Source organism: Equus przewalskii, chromosome 28 (assembly GCF_037783145.1).
Source record: "Equus przewalskii isolate Varuska chromosome 28, EquPr2, whole genome shotgun sequence".
Classification (NCBI taxonomy): Eukaryota; Metazoa; Chordata; class Mammalia; order Perissodactyla; family Equidae; genus Equus; species Equus przewalskii.
The window spans coordinates 6,459,778-6,478,270 of NC_091858.1; the positions used below are offsets into that span (position 1 = coordinate 6,459,778).

General features: G+C 36.5%; 1 protein-coding gene and 2 pseudogenes across 4 annotated transcripts in view; 2 read left to right on the forward strand and 1 right to left on the reverse strand.

Annotated features, from left to right (window-relative positions):
* Positions 1-18,493, reverse strand: part of BAG4 (BAG cochaperone 4) — a 35,476-nt gene that overhangs the window by 6,995 nt on the left and 9,988 nt on the right. Inside the window, exons 2-4 of one of the 4 annotated variants that reach the window (XM_070598890.1) lie at positions 11,360-11,467; positions 870-1,124; positions 54-248 (exon numbers count right to left, since the gene is read on the reverse strand). In XM_070598890.1, coding sequence (XP_070454991.1) covers positions 54-248; positions 870-1,124; positions 11,360-11,467 — 558 coding nt within the window. Of the gene's footprint in view, positions 1-53; positions 309-869; positions 1,125-11,359; positions 11,468-18,493 lie in introns of all 4 variants that reach the window. The other 3 variants (XM_008507168.2, XM_070598891.1, XM_070598892.1) reach the window with 3 other exon arrangements.
* On the forward strand, positions 2,374-4,496 carry LOC103540561 (origin recognition complex subunit 3 pseudogene; annotated as a pseudogene).
* On the forward strand, positions 4,580-6,023 carry LOC139073323 (origin recognition complex subunit 3 pseudogene; annotated as a pseudogene).

Below are 18,493 nucleotides of genomic sequence, written 5' to 3' on the forward strand. Positions count from 1 at the left end.
TGCTCTCTTAATTACCCAAGCATCAAAAGAACAATGTTTAGAAGGTCTCCTACCTTGGGCTGCTGGGGCGGTGGTGATGGAGGTGGCTGAGGAGAGCCACTGCTGGGCCATGGCGAAGTACTTTCATTCATGTACAGATTCCCAGGAGGTGCCGAGGGCGCAGCTGAAGGCCAGGGGTAACGGGTTCCCATTCCATAAGCACCAGGAGACACCCATGAATCCTCTTGTGGTCGTACAGTTGGTCCTGGCTGTGGAACACTACGATTACCATCCCCATAAGGATAATGGGGCAGGGTCATTCCAGGGTTCTAGATTGAGAGGGAGGAAATATGGTGGTCATTGCTAGAAAAAAAAACTTACAGAAGTAATGAAAATATTCTAATATAAACAGATTCTGAGATGCTTCCTCTCTGCTTAACAGAGTATACTTTAGCTGCTACTGGGCTAAACTGTAGCAGCTCTAATCAGTTGCAATAATTTCTCCAAGCCTAAAAAAGCTTGGTTCCAAAGATACCAGGGGCAAATTTGGTGACACTCAAACTCAGAAGGTATAGGGCCTAAAATTCAGTGGCTGAAGCATAGCATAGGTCTGCCCCATAGATACTATAAAATAAGTGGACCCATATGCTATAAGGAAGCATAAATAAAGACATATTAGAACTCCCCTTGAGTGAACAGAGAAATAAACATGGTATCATTCAGAGAATATTAAAAAATATAAACTAATCTCTTGAAGTGAAGAGAGAGATAAACATGGTATCATTCATAAAATATTAATATAAACCTAACCTCTTGAAGTGAACAGAGAGATAAACATAGTATCACTCATAGAATATTAAAAAATATAAACCCAAAAGAAAAATGCTCACCTGTGCAGCAGGATATCCTGGAACCTGCCCCCTAAGAGGGGGTGCTTCAGTCTGGCAGTCCTGCTGGGGATACATCCAACGAGAGACTGGGGTTGGGCTGTTGCCAGGTGAACAGTAAGTGCTTGGAACCTCTGTGGAGTAATTGGTCTGAGTATATCCAGGTGTGTAATAAGCCCCAGAGTATGAGGCAGTATTTGCCCCAGGGCCAGTGGGGTATGGTGGGCCATATGCTCCATTTGTGTAAGACTTCAAACTCTGTTAAGAGCAAAGTTGAGAGAAAAAGATGAATGAGTAGAAAAACTGAAATGCCCTGACTTAATACCCAACTTTGAAAACCTTGGGAAGAAAAGAAATCAACAATTAATGAAAACATGAACTACTTAAGCAATCTTTGAAGCATTCATTCTCTCATATGTTATAATCATATATCATGTACTAAACTCAGATTATCACTTTAGAGTCTGTGTCATAACAATGGGAGAGTATACTTTGATGAATGATGAAGTTATTTATGGCCTCAGAACAGTGCTTCAATAAGCATGCCTAACAGCAGAGAACTTGTACCCACCAACTGGGAGGAGATTCTGGGAAAATGGCCAGAGAAAGAAGAAAATAACCATGATACAACAGAAAGAAAAAAAAAGACTACAGAGACAGACCTAGCTCTGCCATAGGCTTTGTATTTAACCTCTCTGAGCTTTAGTTTCTCCACGAGGAAAATGAAGATCATAACTGATCTTGCAGGGTCATTGGGAAAATTAAATGAGATGACATATATTAAATGCTTAGGATGGTGTCTGACACATAGTATGCCCAATAAACAGTAATTACTTATAACATCATTGTTGTTAGTAGTATTATGGCAAGGTCAAGAAATGAACCCAAATCTGACTCCAAAGCCCGTGTTCTTTGTACTATCGCACTCTGCTTCCCAAACAATAACAGCAGACAAATTACTCATATATCGCTTATTGTAGTTTTGAATCACCTATCCAGACTATTACTGACACCCAGAATCCTCAGTTTAGTAATCCAAACAAGATTAAAGCTAGACTCTAAATTTAGATGATTACATTAATGTTTTCTATTAATTTCTATTTTACCTTTTTAAAATGGTAAAAACATAGAATCAAGTTTTCCTGTACTCATCTAAGACTACATAATCTTTCCCACTTTAGAGAGAAGAATAAGAAAAGAATCCTGTGGTGTTAACTACACTTATTGTGGTGATCATTTCACAATGTATACAAATATCGAATCATTATGTTGTACATCTGAAACTAATATACTGTTATATGTCACTTATACCTCAACTAAAAAAAGGAATCCTGATATCTCGTACAACTGTTAGTGACTAAAGAAAATGAAATTCAAATTTGATTCCTACTCTAACACATCAAAAAGTGAGATGGAGTGAAGTGGAAGGGAGGTCATAATTCTGTGGAAAATAAACTCTTAGCCATACTTTTACGCAAGAGGACGAAAGACAGGCTATTATCACCACATGGCCAAAGAATTCCATGCAGGGACAGGTGCAACAGAAGATCCAGTAAGGCAGTGCCTGAGCAGGAGGACAATGAACCACCCCTTTGTTAAAGCCACCACGAAGCAGGCTGTTAAGGTCTTCACCTGTCAGTTGCTGTGCCTAAACAAAGACTCCCTTAATACAACACACACAGTTGGAGACTTGACAAAACATCATGTGACTTTTTGTACTGTTATTCAACTTCTAGAAATCCTTCCAAAAAAAATGATTCAACTAAAGAAAAAGGTATAGGCATGCATTTGTTCATCACAGCATTATTTATAATCACGCAAAATTGTAAACCTATATGTCCTAGAATAATGGAATGACTAAGGACATCATGGGCAGTTCACTGAGGGAATTTTATTCTGTCTTAAAAATTCACTGTTAGAACTAACCAGGTATTTAATGATTGTAAAGAATTATTTTTAGAGTTTTTTCTTTAAGTTTTAATAATAGCATTGTAATAATTGTTTTTAAAACTTTCCTATAATTTAAAGATATGTACTTAAGTATTTACAAGTGAAAGAAAATGATATCTGGAATTTGCTTCAAAATACTCCAAGGATACAGATGAAACAAGATGGCCATGGATTGATAGTTGTTGATGCTGAGAGATGAGTACATTACTTTTCATTGTGTTTGAAAATTTCCTTAATATTAAAAAAAGGAGTTCTTTTTATTTGACCTTATAACATAGAAAGTACACACGATAAATGAAAAGTCTTATAAAAAAGTATTGTACAATAAGTTTAAAGCTGTTAAACATGATATGGAAAAGGCTGAAAACAAATTTACAAAAATATGGATATATTAGGGTAGCAGAAGAGCGTTTTTACCCCTTTTATTTTCCAAATTTTTAATAATAAACTTGTGTGACTTTTCATAATAAAAAAACTTCTGTGCAATTAAAAATGTCATGACATCCCAAGTGTGTCTAGAATCCAGTGGGCCACTAGCACCACAGCTACTTCACTGAGGCCCAAGGACACTATTTCAATGAAAGAAAACTTGTGTCCGAGGACAGCAAGCTATGATTTGAAACTTGTCAGTTGACATAGCAACAGATGAAATCTGAAACTGAGCAACTACAGGAAGAATTAAATAAAAATCTTTGATAGTCATCGAATTTCTGTAAAAGTCTCATTCTGAACTCCAGAAAAAATCAAGAGACTGGAGCTCTTAAAACTCAGAGAAATTTCAACTGCTGCTCTTGTTCTAGATATAAAGGTAGACATGACTTAGCATTCAAAGTCAAAACAATGTCACACCATATGGCATCTCATTGCAAGTTAAGATTATCCAGCATGAAATACTTCCCAACGCTGGTTTCACAGTTGATGGATGTTGTGTAGATGCAGAATCCAAAGAGGAGAAAAGTGGTCAGGGTTCTCACCCAGAAAGCGGTACGCTGCTCAGTGGATTCCCTTCCCATTTGGTATATGAATATCAAACAGCAACGAGACCCAATCCAAGCAAAAAAAAGTGATTTCCTTTAGCACAACTCCTATTGTGCTATCTTGAAAAACATGGAAGCCTTCACCCAAAAGTACTCCAAGACTTCATAATTATCAGCAGTTGACAACAACCTGAATTTCTCCTACTAGTCATTTTTGGAATTGCCAAAGCTATTATCATCCACCAGTTGCTTCTTCATGCAATATCTCTACTTGCAGAACTATTCTAATTTTTGTCCCATAGGAGCTCCTGACCACAGTACTTAATAAGCTGTATTTTACAACCCAGTTCCCCTTTAAACTAAATGAAGATGTGTTACAGGTTTCAACCAACATCTTTTTGTATCATGATTTTTCAATTCAGAAGGTTATAAAAGGACTTCAGTTTTCTCTGTTAGAACATTTCTAGTCCCAGGCACTAATTGTTCCGTGGTGTAATCTCCCAGAAGCCAAGAGAATATCTTCTTTATTAGAAAATCAGTGTGAAAACATGCAATGCCTTTCATCCTTTAGGAGGTACATGGAAAAGAAGCTTTAGAAAAGCAAACTGCATTAATAACCAATGAGAGGGTTTTAAACAAACAAAACCCAAAATTATTACCAGAAAACCTGATACCAGCCCTGATATCAGTTTCCCTACATTAAACCCAGCATATATGGGGTTTTAACCAAAGCACTCATGCCCTGCTTACTCTCTGGCTTCCTGGCTCCAGAATTCATTATGTGCCATGGAGACAAATGGCCAAGGACAGCCACCTGGATTTGTTATCTCCTCCTCCTCCTCTCTGCAAGTAGTCTCAAGGCCAAACACAGGCTGGGGGAAAAGCTCCAACCAGCAAGGCCATGTGCTCCCCCTCCCCTACCTAAAACCCTGAATAAAAACCCTTCCTTTTAGCTTTTTGGGGAGTTTGAGATTTCAGCGTTAGCTGCCCTCTCTCCTTGCTCAGCACTGTCCAATAATAAAATTCTTACTTTCTTCCACTACACCCGGCATCAGAGATTGGCTTTCTGCACAACAGGTGAGAGAACTCACTTCAGGTTCAATATCAAACCTGCAAGTTTAAAATACAAATTACTTACTGATTTTGAGATGTCTCCATGAGTTCATAATTTCTTTCTTTCTTTCTTTCTCTCTCTCTCTCTCTCTCTTTCTCTTTCTGGTGAGGAAGATTGTCGCTGAGCTAATATCTGTGCCAATCTTCCTCTATTTTTTGTACATGGGATGCCACCACAGCATGGCTTGATGAGTGCTGTATAGGTCTGCACCCAGGATCCAAACCTGTGAACCCCGGGCCACCGAAGCAGAGTGTGCAAACTTAACCACTATGCCACCAGCCAGCCCCTGAGTTCATACCTTCTTTTCCCAAGTACCCACTAGGTCGACGGATCACAGAGCTGAGACTTGCATGTTTACAAAAGAACATGGAGTCAGAAGACTATGTATTAGCCTTGCAGTTGCTAAAGATGTTGGCTAAGGATGAATGATTACATTTCAGGAATGTTTCAAAGTTTTTAAGTCTTCTTCTGTGAAGTAGCTTGGCAGCACAGCAAATAAAATACACGAGTTCCTGGCCCAGTTTCAGAGCCCTGACACAGAGGACAAAGAAGAAAATGCCTCTGTAGCTTCAGAAGACAGACTTCTTTCACCTCTAGAAGTCCCTGATGGAAATGAAGGAGTTAAGACCAAATACGAAGCAATCTTAGTTTAAAGAACGAAGAGAATACCTCACAACTTCATCAACAGTCTGGTGAGACAAGATCTTCTGTCTCCAGAAAGACAGCCTCTGTATGAGATGGTATACTTCAGTGCTGCTCACACCCTGCTCCACGAATCGCCCTACATGCTCCTGTCAACAATCCTTACTATTAGCTGAAAAATGGAGCTCTGCAAAATGAGGGAAGCTATATTTCAAAACCTGCCCCCAGTCCTGCACAGCACATAGACTGCACCTAGAGCACAGCAAGCTAATCAACTTCGTGGATTGGTCAGAGGCCTTAGCAATATTTACACCTGCTAAAGAAATGGATGTAAATTCCACACTCTCCGCGGGGGGTGGGGGGAGCATGAAATCATGCATTCTTGGTTTATTAGAGCTGTTTCTGAATTAGAATTTTTAAGATTTATAAAACCTGCCAAATAGAAGAATGATCATGTAGTAAGGCTAACATGAGGTGACAGCTAGAAGGCAAATTTAATTTTTAAAAAAGGAAACCAGTCATATCCACATACTAGTACAGGAGTCTGTTTTGGTCAGAAGATGTATGTGTAATCCCCACGTGATATTCCACCAGAAAATATACATGTGCTAACCCTATACAGGTGTCTGTATAGATACCTTTGGGTTTAGAATCCAGCTTCTGTGCTGTATCTAAAAGCTCTCTCACATTATTGCTGTTGCTTTTAAAAAGTCATTACTAAATTATAAGTGAATCTTTCTTGAAGATACGTAATATATACATGTGATAAATTCCTTTACAAAGGGGGAAAATATCATGTCCTAAGAAAATCTTTATCAATAAGATCAACTGATGAAATCAGAAAAATTAACACTGCTGAGAAAAATTGTGACTCATGACTTTAAGGAGTTTTGTCATCTTCTTATATTAACTGTAAAAGTAATGCATGCTGCTCCCCAAACTGATTTACACTCAATCCCAAATGAAAATCCCAGCTGCCTTTTGTGCTAAAATTGACAAGTTGATCCTAAAATTCTACGAAAATGCAAGGGACCCAGAATAGCCAAAACAATCTTGAAAAAGAAGAAAGATGGAGGACTCACACTTCCTGATTTCAAAATTTACTACAAAGCTATAGTAATGAAAACAGTTTGGTACTGGCATAAGGATAGACATATAGATCAAAGGAACAGAACTGAGAGTCCAGAAATAAATTCTTACATTTATGGTCAACTGATTTTCAAGAAGGATACCAAGATAATTCAATGGGGAAAAAACAGTCCTTTCAACAGATGCTGCTGAGATACTTGGATATCCACATGTAGAAGAATCAAGTTGGACCCCACATCACACCACATACAGAAATTAATTCAAAATGGATCACAGACCTAAATGTAAGAGCTAAAACCATTTTTTTTCACTCCTAGAAGAAAACATAGGAGTAAGTCTTTGTGACCGTGGCTTCAGCAATAGTTTCTTAGATATGACACTGAAAGCAAGAGCAACCAAAGAAAAAATAGATAAATGAGACTTTAAAAACATTCGTGCTTCAAATAACACCATCAAGAGAGTGAAAAAACCCACAGAATGAGAGAAAATATTTGCAAATCATGTATTTCATAAGAGACATGTATCTGGAATATATAAAGAAATCTCAAAACTCAACAAGGAAAAGACAAATGTTCAAACTTAAAAATAGGCAAAGGATCTGAATAGATATTTCTCCAAATAACATATACAAATGGCTAATAAGCATATGTAAAGATGCTCAACATCATTAGTCATCAGGGAACTACAAATCAAACCTCCAATGAGATTCAACTTCACACCCACTAGATGACTAGCAAAAAAAAAAAAAAAAATGGAAAATAACAGGTATTGGCAAGAATGTGGAGAAACTGAAAAATCCTCATTCACTGCTGATGGAATGTAAATTGGTTCTTCAAATTGTTAAACTGAGTTATTACCATATGACCCACTCCTTTCTATATACCCAAGAGAACTGAAAACATATGTCCACATAAAAATTAGTACACGAATATTTATAACAGCATTATGCATCACAGCCAAAAAGTGGGAAAACTCAACTTCTATCAACTGATGAATGGATAAAATAAATGTGGTATATCTGTAGAATGGGATATTATTTGGCCATAGAAAGGAATGAAGTATTGATACATATCACAACATGGATGAACATTATGCTAAATGAAAGAAGCCAGTCACAAGAGATCACATATTATATGATTCCATTTCTATGAAATGTCCAGAATAAGCAAATCCATAGAGAATAACAAATAGATTACAGGTTGCTAGGGGATAGGAGGAGGGAAGAATGGAGTGATAGGTACATAGTTTCCTTTGGGTAATGAAAACGTTCTGGAATTAGTGGTGATAAATGCACAACCTATGAATGTACCAAAAACAACTGAACTAACTGTATACTTTAAAGGGTGAATTTTATGGTATAAGGCCAAACCACAACTATGTCACTTAAGCAATAACAATGGCTGCTTCTCAATTTTAATCACAGGAATGAGGATGACACAAATAAAATGGAAGTTTGTGATAAGTAGTACACGAGTTTTTCTTTATTTTACATTCCACTACCTCTGATCAATCTTATCCTAAAGTTCACATATATATGATCATTCTAAGAAATCAATTGTTTTTATATTTTCCTTAGGTAAATAAGCAAATATTGCTCTAACTTTAATAAATTCTTCTGGCTCAAAATCAATCTTAGGGGCCGGCCCCGTGGCCAAGTGGTTAAGTTTGAGTGCTCTGCTGCGGCGGCCCAGGGTTTCGCCGGTTCAGATCCTGGGCATGGACATGGTACCTCTCATCAGGCCACGCCGAGGCGGCATCCCACATGCCACAACTGGAAGGATCCACAACTAAAATTATACAACTATGTACCAGGGGGCTTTGGGGAGAAAAAAGGAAAAATAAAATCTTAAAAACAAAAAAGACTTTAAAAAAAAAATCAATCTTGAAGGATTATATCAGCAAATTAATGAGAAAAAAAGGAACATAATTTTTTTTAAACAATTAATTACTCAGCCCCATTAAGAAACTTATTTCCATTATTTCAGCCTCCATATCACTTGTAAATTAGAAAAGAACTGAACATAGTATTTGACTATTTGAAATCTGTAAGAATACATCAGTATAGTTTACGGTGATCTGAAAATTTATCTGCAGAGAAAATCAATCTACAGAGAATTCTGACTTGGATCTAAAATTCAAAATCTTTGAAAGCCACTTAAATACAGCTGCTTTAAAGTTGTATATACAACAATCTCATGTTTTTAAAAAATTATTTACATATAAAAATATGGTATCTAGATAGAAGAAAATAATAGTGGGAAACATGCAAATATGACAATTATTGCTGGGGGGGGGCCAGATTATGGGTGACTAACTTTTTAAACATTTCCTTTGTGAAAAGTAATTTTGGCTATATTTAATAAAGATGTACATACCAAAATCCAACAATTCCATACCCTAGGGAAATTGTTGTCTCATATAGAAAAGTGAAAACCAATGTTGAGCAAAAAAGCAAGCTGCAAGAGAATGATATTATGAAACCACTCATATCAAGTGTCAAAACATGTTAAATAATACTATATAAATGCATATGCAAGTAATAAAAACACATATGAGATAAATCTAACTTCAGGAAATGGAAAGAAGCGTTATATATGGCTTTCATTGTATTTGTTTTACTTCTTTTAAAAAATCTGAAACAAATGTGGCAAACAAAAATTGACAAAGTTAGGTACTAGATAAAAAGATGTACATATTTTCTGTACTCTTCAGTATGCTTGAAATCTTTAGGGGCCAGCCCCGTGGCCGAGTGCTTAAGTTCATGCGCTCCGCTTCGGTGGCCCAGGGTTTCGCTGGTTCGGATCCCTGGCGCAGACATGGCACCGCTCATCAGGCCACGCTGAGGCGGCATCCCACATGCTATAACTAGAAGGACCCACAACTAAAATATACAACTATGTACTGTGGAGACTTGGGGAGAAAAAGCAGGAAAAAAAAAAAAGATTGGCAACAGTTGTTAGCTCAGGTGCCAAACTTTAAAAAATAAAATAAAATAAAAAGGAATATTTAAATATTTGTCATAAGAAGTCAAATTTTTTGACATCAAAAGCAAAGGCAATAAAAGCAAAAATAAACAAGTGTGACTACAGCAAACTAAAAAGCTTCTGCACAGCAAAGGAAATCATCAACAAAATGAAAAACCTACTGAATAGGAGAAAATTTTGCAAATGATATAATCTAGATAAGGGGTTAATATCCAAAATATATAAAGATTTCATACAACTCAAAAGCAAAACAACAAACAATCCTATTAAAAAATGGGCAGAAGATTTGAACAGAAATTTTTCCAAAGATATACAGATGGCCAAGAAATACATAAAAAGGTGCTCAACATCACTAATCATCAGGGAAATACAAATCAAAACCCCAACGAGATATCACCTCACACCTGTTAGAATGGCTATTATCAAAAAGACAAGAAGTAATAAGTGTTGGTGTGGATGTAGAGAAAAGAGAACCCTTGTGCACTGTTGGTGAAAATGTAAATTGATGCAGCCACTATGGAAAACAGTATGGAACTCCTCAAAAAATTAAAAATACAACTCCCATATGATCCAGCTACGCCACTTATGGGAATATATCCAAAGGAAATGAAAACGCTAACTCAAAAAGATACTGCACCCCCATGTTCACTGCAGCATTATTTACAACAGCCAAGACATGGAAGCAACCTAAGTGTCCATCAATGGATGAATGGATAAAGAAAATGTGGTGTATATACACAATGGAACATTATTCAGCCATGAAAATGAAGGAAATCTTCCCATTTGGGACAACACGGATAGAGCCTGAAGGCATTATGCTAAATGAAGTAAGTCAGAGAAAGACAAATACTATATGATCTCACTTAAATGTGGAATCTTAAAAAAAAAACAAAACTCATAGATACAGAGAATATAATCTTGGTTATAGAGGCTGGGGGGGTGGGGCAGTGAGGGTGAAGGGAATCAAAAAGTACAAACTTCCACTTACAAAATAACTAAGTCATGGAATGTAAGGTAGAGCATAATGACTATAGTTAATACTCATCGTATATTTGCTAGTTGCTAAGAGAGTAAATCTTAAAAGTTCTCACGACAAAAAAGAAATTTGTAACTGTATGGTGAAGGATGTTAACTAGACTTGTGGTGATCATTTTGCAATATATACAAATATCAAATCATTATGTTGTATAATATGTCATATGTCAATTATATCTCAAAAAGAGTGAAATTTAAAAAAATAAGTACATTTTAGGTACTTGAGAAATAATCTGCTGCACCTCTAGCTAACTTTTTTTTTTAGATTGGCACCTGAGCTAACATCTGTTGCCAATCTGTTTTTCTCCTTCTTCTTCTCCCCAAAGCCCCCCAGTATATAGCTATATATTCTAGTTGTAGGTCCTGCTGGTTTTGCTATGTGAGATGTCGCCTCAGCGTGGCCTGAGGAGCGGTGCCATGTCCGTGCCCAGGATCCAAACTGGCGAAACTCTGAGTTGCCGAAGCGGAGCGCGAGAACCCAACCACTCGGCCACAGGGCCAGCCCTTCTAGCTACCTTTGCTATAAGTAATATTTGCCTAGATATTTCCTTATTGCTGAGCTAAAAACATTAAGATGATTAAGATAAGAGTCTATAAACTAACAAAACCCCACATATCATTACAATAAAATCTCCATAGGTTTTGAAAATAAATTGATTCATTAAGAAAAAATTCAGAAAGCCTGTCAATTTCAGACCATACCTGGCCTTGCATTTCCGGTCTTACAGGATATGTACTTGGGTAAGGAGCCCTAGGTCGTGCAGGAGTATTCCAATAGTTAGAATTGTAGCTAGGATATGGTGAGTGCTCCTAAGAAAAACAAGGAAAACAAATTCACTTTTAATAACATTCTTATGTCATTCTGAAAAGTTGATAGAGGCAGGTATAAATATTAAAAAAAAAGCAATAGAACCCCACTATAAAATCACTCATTATTAAATTGATGGAGAAGGTACATTATATAGTAAATCACATGCCCTAGAATAAAGCAATTATTGACTACCTAGTAAACGGCTGTTCTTATGCATTATGCCAATGCTACCATACCAACTGATGGATAAAAGAATTCTACTATGTCGAGACATTAGCAAAACCAGAGACCTCAGATGCCTTTAGCCCTCTCCAATCACTAATCCCATCACTACTAATTTAATTCGCGCAGCACAATTATAGTTCTTTGCCACTGTGAAGAGTAGTATTACCTATCGCAACAACTGTGGAACTTGAAAATGTTCCTACTATACTTTACTTCAAACACACCCATCTTCGACACTCAACTTCTTTGCCTGACCACACTTTAGTTTTTTGTATTCCTCTACTCTCTGTTATGGCTAAGCTCTCTGCTGGCAGCCTAAAACTCACACAGTATCAGGAATTGAAGTCGAACAATTACCACTTCAAAGAAAAAAATCTAGTTATGGCATTAATCTCTACAGCTTTTCATTCCAATGCAAAAAGTTAATGCAATGATTTGCAATAAACTCTATAGTCTCTGGTCAGAGACTATAAAACTTTTCAGAGTCTAGTTTAATATACACATTTGTTATCCTATAAATTGAGTTATTTTTCTTTGAACTTTATAATTTAAGTATAGTTTTAAACAAACAGAATCTTGGGATTTTTTTCTCAATACTGGCTTCACAAAGAAATTCAATGGCAGCTATAACCACTGAGTGTTTAATTATCACCATCTTAGCTTAACTGCAATACTTTTCAGTTTCATTAGTACTTTGTTTTCAAGCAAGTAATTATTCTAGATGATATTACACAAGGTGGGGGAGTAACATCTCCTTTACATAATATAGAAACTAGAGAATAGCAAGATTTTTTTTAAAAATTGTTATGGGCAGACTTCAGATCCTAACTACCAAATTTTTCAATCAGGCAAATTCTCCTGATGACTGCCCTCCCTTCCTTCCACTGGTTAAGAGGTGAGCATCTGACTAATTAACTAATTGATTTCTCTCTATGAATCTTGAGTAAAGAGACAAAAAAACAACAGCTGAAGCTGACTCACCCCAGGGGGGATGAACTAATACCTAAATCCCCAGAACCACCCTGGTTCCTGCTCTTTCCTACTGATTTTGAGGTACCCCACATTTTTCCTACTTCTCCACCCTCTCAAGCCTCACCCTGCCCATGTCCTCACTTCCTTACTCAGCTTCCGAACACCTTAATCCCTTACCTCAGATATCATCACTCTGCAAAAACCTAACCCAATGTAAACCCAATTATCCGCGGACTCCACATCTGTACTTCATCTAAATATTGGTGGAGAAAACACAACGAGCTCTCTGGTTTCACTACAAATTCATGACTACACTTTAGCAACCATACTACACTTCCTTAGCATGTTCATCTCACTCTCCAAAACAACTATGTGTCTCTTCTTGTGCCCTCAAATCTCCAATATCCTCTTATCCCACCCCTCATATTTCAACTGACTTTATCCCATATTTCACCTTAAAAAAAAAAAAGCAGTCACACAGAAACGCCTTCATCTTCCTACTTGCTAAATCCAACAATGTGCCCTATCTGTCACTTTTCCCAGAAAGCAGGAATAAAATGTCTTTGGTCCTATTAAAGGCCAATCCTTCCACGTAGCTCTGGACCACATAACCGCTTGCGTTCTAAAGAACCTTACTCCTGCAATTATGTCTACTCTTTCATAAGTATCTATTTCTCCCAGTAGAGCAGGTCATCTCCTGTAGAATACAAACCTGCCCTCAAGACTAGGCTAAACAAATACTAAAACCTACTTTTTTTTTTTTTTACAGATTGGCACCTGAGCTAACAACTGTTGTCAATCTTTTTTTTCCCTCTGCTTCTTCCCCCCTCTCCAAGTTCCCCCAGTACATAGTTGTATATTTTTTAGTTGTGGGTCCTTCTAGTTTGGCATGTGGGACGCCGCCTCAACATGGCCTCACGAGCAGTGCCATGTTCGCGCCCAGGATCCAAACCGGCGAAACTCTGAGCCACCAAAGCGGAGCGTGGGAACTTAACCACTCAGCCACGGGGCCAGCCCCCTAAAACCTATTTTTATTTATTTTTTTATTATTTTTATTTTGCTTAGCAAGATTCGTCCCGAGTTAACATCTGTGCCAATCTTCCTCTATTTTGTATGTGAGCTGCCACCACAGCATGGCCACTGACAGGCAAGTGGTATAGTTCTGCACCGAGGAACCAAACCCGGGCCACCGAAGCGGAGTGTGCCAAACTGAACTAGTAGGCCACAGGGGCTGGCCCAAAACAAATTTTCAAACTACCATAACTAACAGTGTGACAAGTGATTAGGTGTTTAAATAAACAAGATTAACAATAACCTGGTAACTGCTGAAGATGCATGATGGATATCTGGGAGTTTTATTATACTAGTCTCTCTACTTTTAGCTATGTTTGAAAGTTTCTATAATAAAAAGTTAAAAAACAAAACTGTGGAGCAGCGATTGAAGGTACATTTCCCTTAAATAAATTCTATTTTGTACGTCTGACTTTAGAACAATCGTAAATATTTTACATAATTATAAAAGATAATGAAATATTTTTAAATCCCTAAAAGAAAGCAAAACAAACCCGAAAACACTGAGTGTTGCATTCATGGAACAAGCTCACAAAGAGAAACTATTTCAAGTGAATACAAAGCACAGTAATTTGACTGACATCCCTACTGGAATATACTTTATAGACCAAAAACAAACAAATTTTTTTTCATGAATTATATTAATAATTACCCACATTTTTGGCATTGTTATTTCAATAGTGTTGTGTGGGCAGTGTAGCTGCAAATGAACTATTATGTTGCTGTGGTTGGAAATCAGTATTTTCACAGCGGGAGAGAAGAGGTATAAGAATAATGAAATTTAAAACCCTATAGTCCTTAATTTGAATTGGAAATAGTTCGAATTCAAACTGTATTTTATCTTTTAAAAAAACTAACAAGCTGATAACTGCACATAAAAAATAATTAACTCAAGTAATTCCTGAACAGTTTTCTGAATGAATATCCTTAGTGGTATACATTCTAAAGGCAAAAGAAATGCAATACTCACAATTGCCAAGACTTAGAAGCAACTTAAGTGCTCATCAATGGACGAATGAATAAAGAAGATAAAGGGGCACATTTGTATGGTGACAGATGGTAACTAGACTTTTGGTGGTGAACACGATGTAATCTATACAGAAGTCAAAATATAATGATGTATACCTGAAATTTATGTTATAAACCAATGTGACCTCAATAAATAAGTAAACAAATAAATGAATAAACAGAAATGCAAAGAAATATTAAACTTTACATAGAGTGTTATTAGTTGTGATACAGTAGTAGTTATATAATAGTACTTATATATTAATTTTTTAATTTTTAAACTATTTTGTGTATATTGTAGAAGAGAGGAAATAAATACAGCAATGTTATCAAGAACCAGTATTTTCACATGGGAACGGAAAGATAGACTGAATGGAGAAAGTTGAGGGGGAACCACGTATGGTACGTTTGAATTGGAGGATCAAGAATGAACTCACATATTTCAAAAATGTAATTTAACTTTTTATGCAAAACAAACAAATATGGGTAAAAGTGGCAGTGTGCCAGGTCCAAACAAAGGATTTAGGAGTCAATGCAAATTTTAGCAACACTTTGCATTCCTGCTCTCCAGCATGAGACCAGCAGATCCCATATAGGAGCTGTGATTTCAGCTTGAGTCCCAGAACGCAAAGACACACAGGCAAACCTAAACCCAATCTGGAGCCTGGAGAAGAGCCAGTGCAGCAGACTCACAGAACAGGAGCAAGAAATACATGTTTATTGTTATAAGCCACAACCCTTAGAGTTGTTTTTCACTATAGGAAAACTCAACTAACGCAATAACTAAATATCAAGTTGGTAACATAACTGTACAGAAAAAAAGAATTATTTCCAATGACTTTTAAATCACATTACTTTGTACATATTCTAAGGACAAGCTGAACTGCAAAGAAACCTAAACTGCATCCATTAGTTAACTGTTAGTCATAACACTGGCATTACTATTTTTATTAACAGCTTTACTGAGATAGAATTCACTACTATACCATTTGCCCATTTAAACTGTACAATTCAATGGTTTTTAGTATATTCACAGACATGTGCAATCATCACCACAATCAATTTTAGAACATTTTCAAAGCCTCAAAAGGAAATACTGTACCCTTTAGCTATACCCTCCTATCTCCCCATTACCCCAGGCCAAGGCCACTATTAATCTACTTTGTCTCTACAGATTTGCCTATTCTGGATATCTCATATAAATGGAATCACATAATATGTGATATCTTGTGACTAGCTTCTTTCACTTAGCATAGTGTTTTTTAGGTTCAACTATGTTGGAGCATGTATCACTACTTCATTCCTTTTTGAGGCCAAATAATATTTCATTGTATACAAATACCACATTTTGCTTATCCACTCATCAGGTGATGGGCACCTGGATTATGGCTATCTTTTGGCTATTATGAATAATGCTGCTATAAACATTCATGAAGAATTTTTTGTGTGGACATGTTTTCAGTTTTCTTGGGTATATACCTAACGAATGGAATTGCTGGGTCATTCAGTAACTCTGTTTAACAATTTGAGGAACTGGCAAATTGTTTTGCAGAGAAGCCGCACCATTTTACATTCCTATCAGCAATGTAGAGGGTTCCAATTTCTCCACATCCTCGCCAATACTTGTTTTTTCTGTGGTTTTGCTTGTTTGTTTTTATAGCCATCCTAGTGAGTGTGAAGTGGTATCTCATTGTGGCTTTGATTTGCAGTTCCCTGATGACTAATGATGTCGAGCATTTTTTCATGTGCTCATTGGCCATTTGTATACCTTCTTTAGATAACTGTCTCTTCAGATGTTTTGCCCATTTTTAAATTGGGTTATTTATAGGTTTATTGTCCAGTTTTAAGAGTTCTTTACATATTTTAGAAACATGTCCTTTTTCAAATATATAATTTGCAAACATTTCCTTCTTTTTCACTTTATTGATGCTGTCCTTTGAACAACAAAGTTCTTAATTTTTATAAAGTCCAACGTATCAATTTTTTCTTTCGTTGGTTGTGCTTTATGTGTCTTATCTAAGAAATCATTGCCAAATCCAAAGTAATAAAGATTGACCCCTACATTTTCTTCTAAGATTTTTAGTTTTAGCTCTTACATTTAGGTCTATGATCCATTTTAAGGTTTTGGGGTTTTTTAAAGATTAGCACCTGAGCTAATACCTGTTGCCAATCTTTTTTTTCCTTATTCTTCTCCCCAAAGCCCCCTCGCACATAGATGTATATTCTACTTCTAGGTCCTTCTGGCTCTGCTATGTGAGACGCTGCCTCAGCATGGTTTGATGAGCAGTGCTAGGTCTGAGCCCAGGATCTGAAGCAGTGAAACCCTGGGCTGCCAAAGCGGAATGCGCAAACTTAACCACTCAACCACAGGGCCGGCCCTTGAGTTAATTTTTGTATATGGCATGAGGGTCCAACTTTATTCTTTGTTATGTGACTGTCCAGTTGTCATGGCACCATATGTTGTGCCATAGATTATTCTTTCCCTCCACTGAATGGTCCCGGCATCCTTGTCAAAAATTAACTGACCACAGATACATAGATTTATTTCTGAACTCTCAATACTATTCCATATAGACATATAGGTTATACATGCCTTTTTATTTCTTTTTCTTGCCCAACTGCCCTAGCTAGAACCTCCAGTAATGTTGAACAGAAGTGGCAAAAGCAGATATCCTTGTCTTGTTCCTGATCTTAGGGGAAAGCAACCTGATCCCTTTATCAGGTTGAGGATATTTCCTTGTATTCTTGGAGTGTTTTTATGATGAAACAGTGTTGGATTTTGTCAAATGCTTTTTCTGCGTCTATTGAGATAATCATAGGGGTTTTGCTTTTTATTTGATTTTTATAGTGTATTATGTCAATTGATTTTCAGATATTAAACCAACCTTGCATTCCTGGGATAAACCCCACTTGGTCACGGTATATAATTCTTTTTATATGTTGCTGGATTCAGTTTGCTAATGTTTTTTTGAGGATTTTTGCATCCATATTAATAAGAGATATTAGTCTGTGTTTTCTTTTCTTGTGATGTGCTTGTCTGGTTTGTGTATCAGGGTAACAATGGCTTCATAGAATCACAAATCACCAAAAAAATCACAATCACAAAAAAAAAAAGAAAGAAGAATGATGTCAAATAAATAACCTAACCTTCCATCTCAAGACACTGGAAAAAGAAGAGCAATCTAAACCTAAAGCAAGCAGAAGAAGGAAATAATAAAAATAAGAGTAGAAATTAACAGAATAGAGAATTGAAAAACAATAGAGGAAATCACTGCAATTAAAGGCTAGTTCTTTGAAAAGATCAACAAAATTGATGAGCTTTTAGCTAGATTGACCCAGAAAAAAAAGAGAGAAGACTCAGATTACTAGAATCAGAAATGAAAGAGAGGACATTACTACTGATCTTACAGAAATAAAAAGGATTATAATGGAACACTATGAATAATTGTATACCAATAAACTGGGTAATTCAGGTGAAATGGACAAACTGTAGAAAGATACAAGCTACCAAGACTAACTCAAGGAGAAATCGATAATTTGAATAGGTCTCTGACAAGTAAAGAGATTGAATTGGTAGTAAAAAAACTACCCACAAACAAAGCCCAAGTCCAGGCGGACTAGTGAATTCACGAGTGAATTCTACCAGATATTTAAAGAACTGAAACCAATTCTTCACAAATTCTTCTAAAAAATAGAAGAAGAGAGAATACACTCCTATGTTTCTCCTTTAATCTCACACTAGTACTACA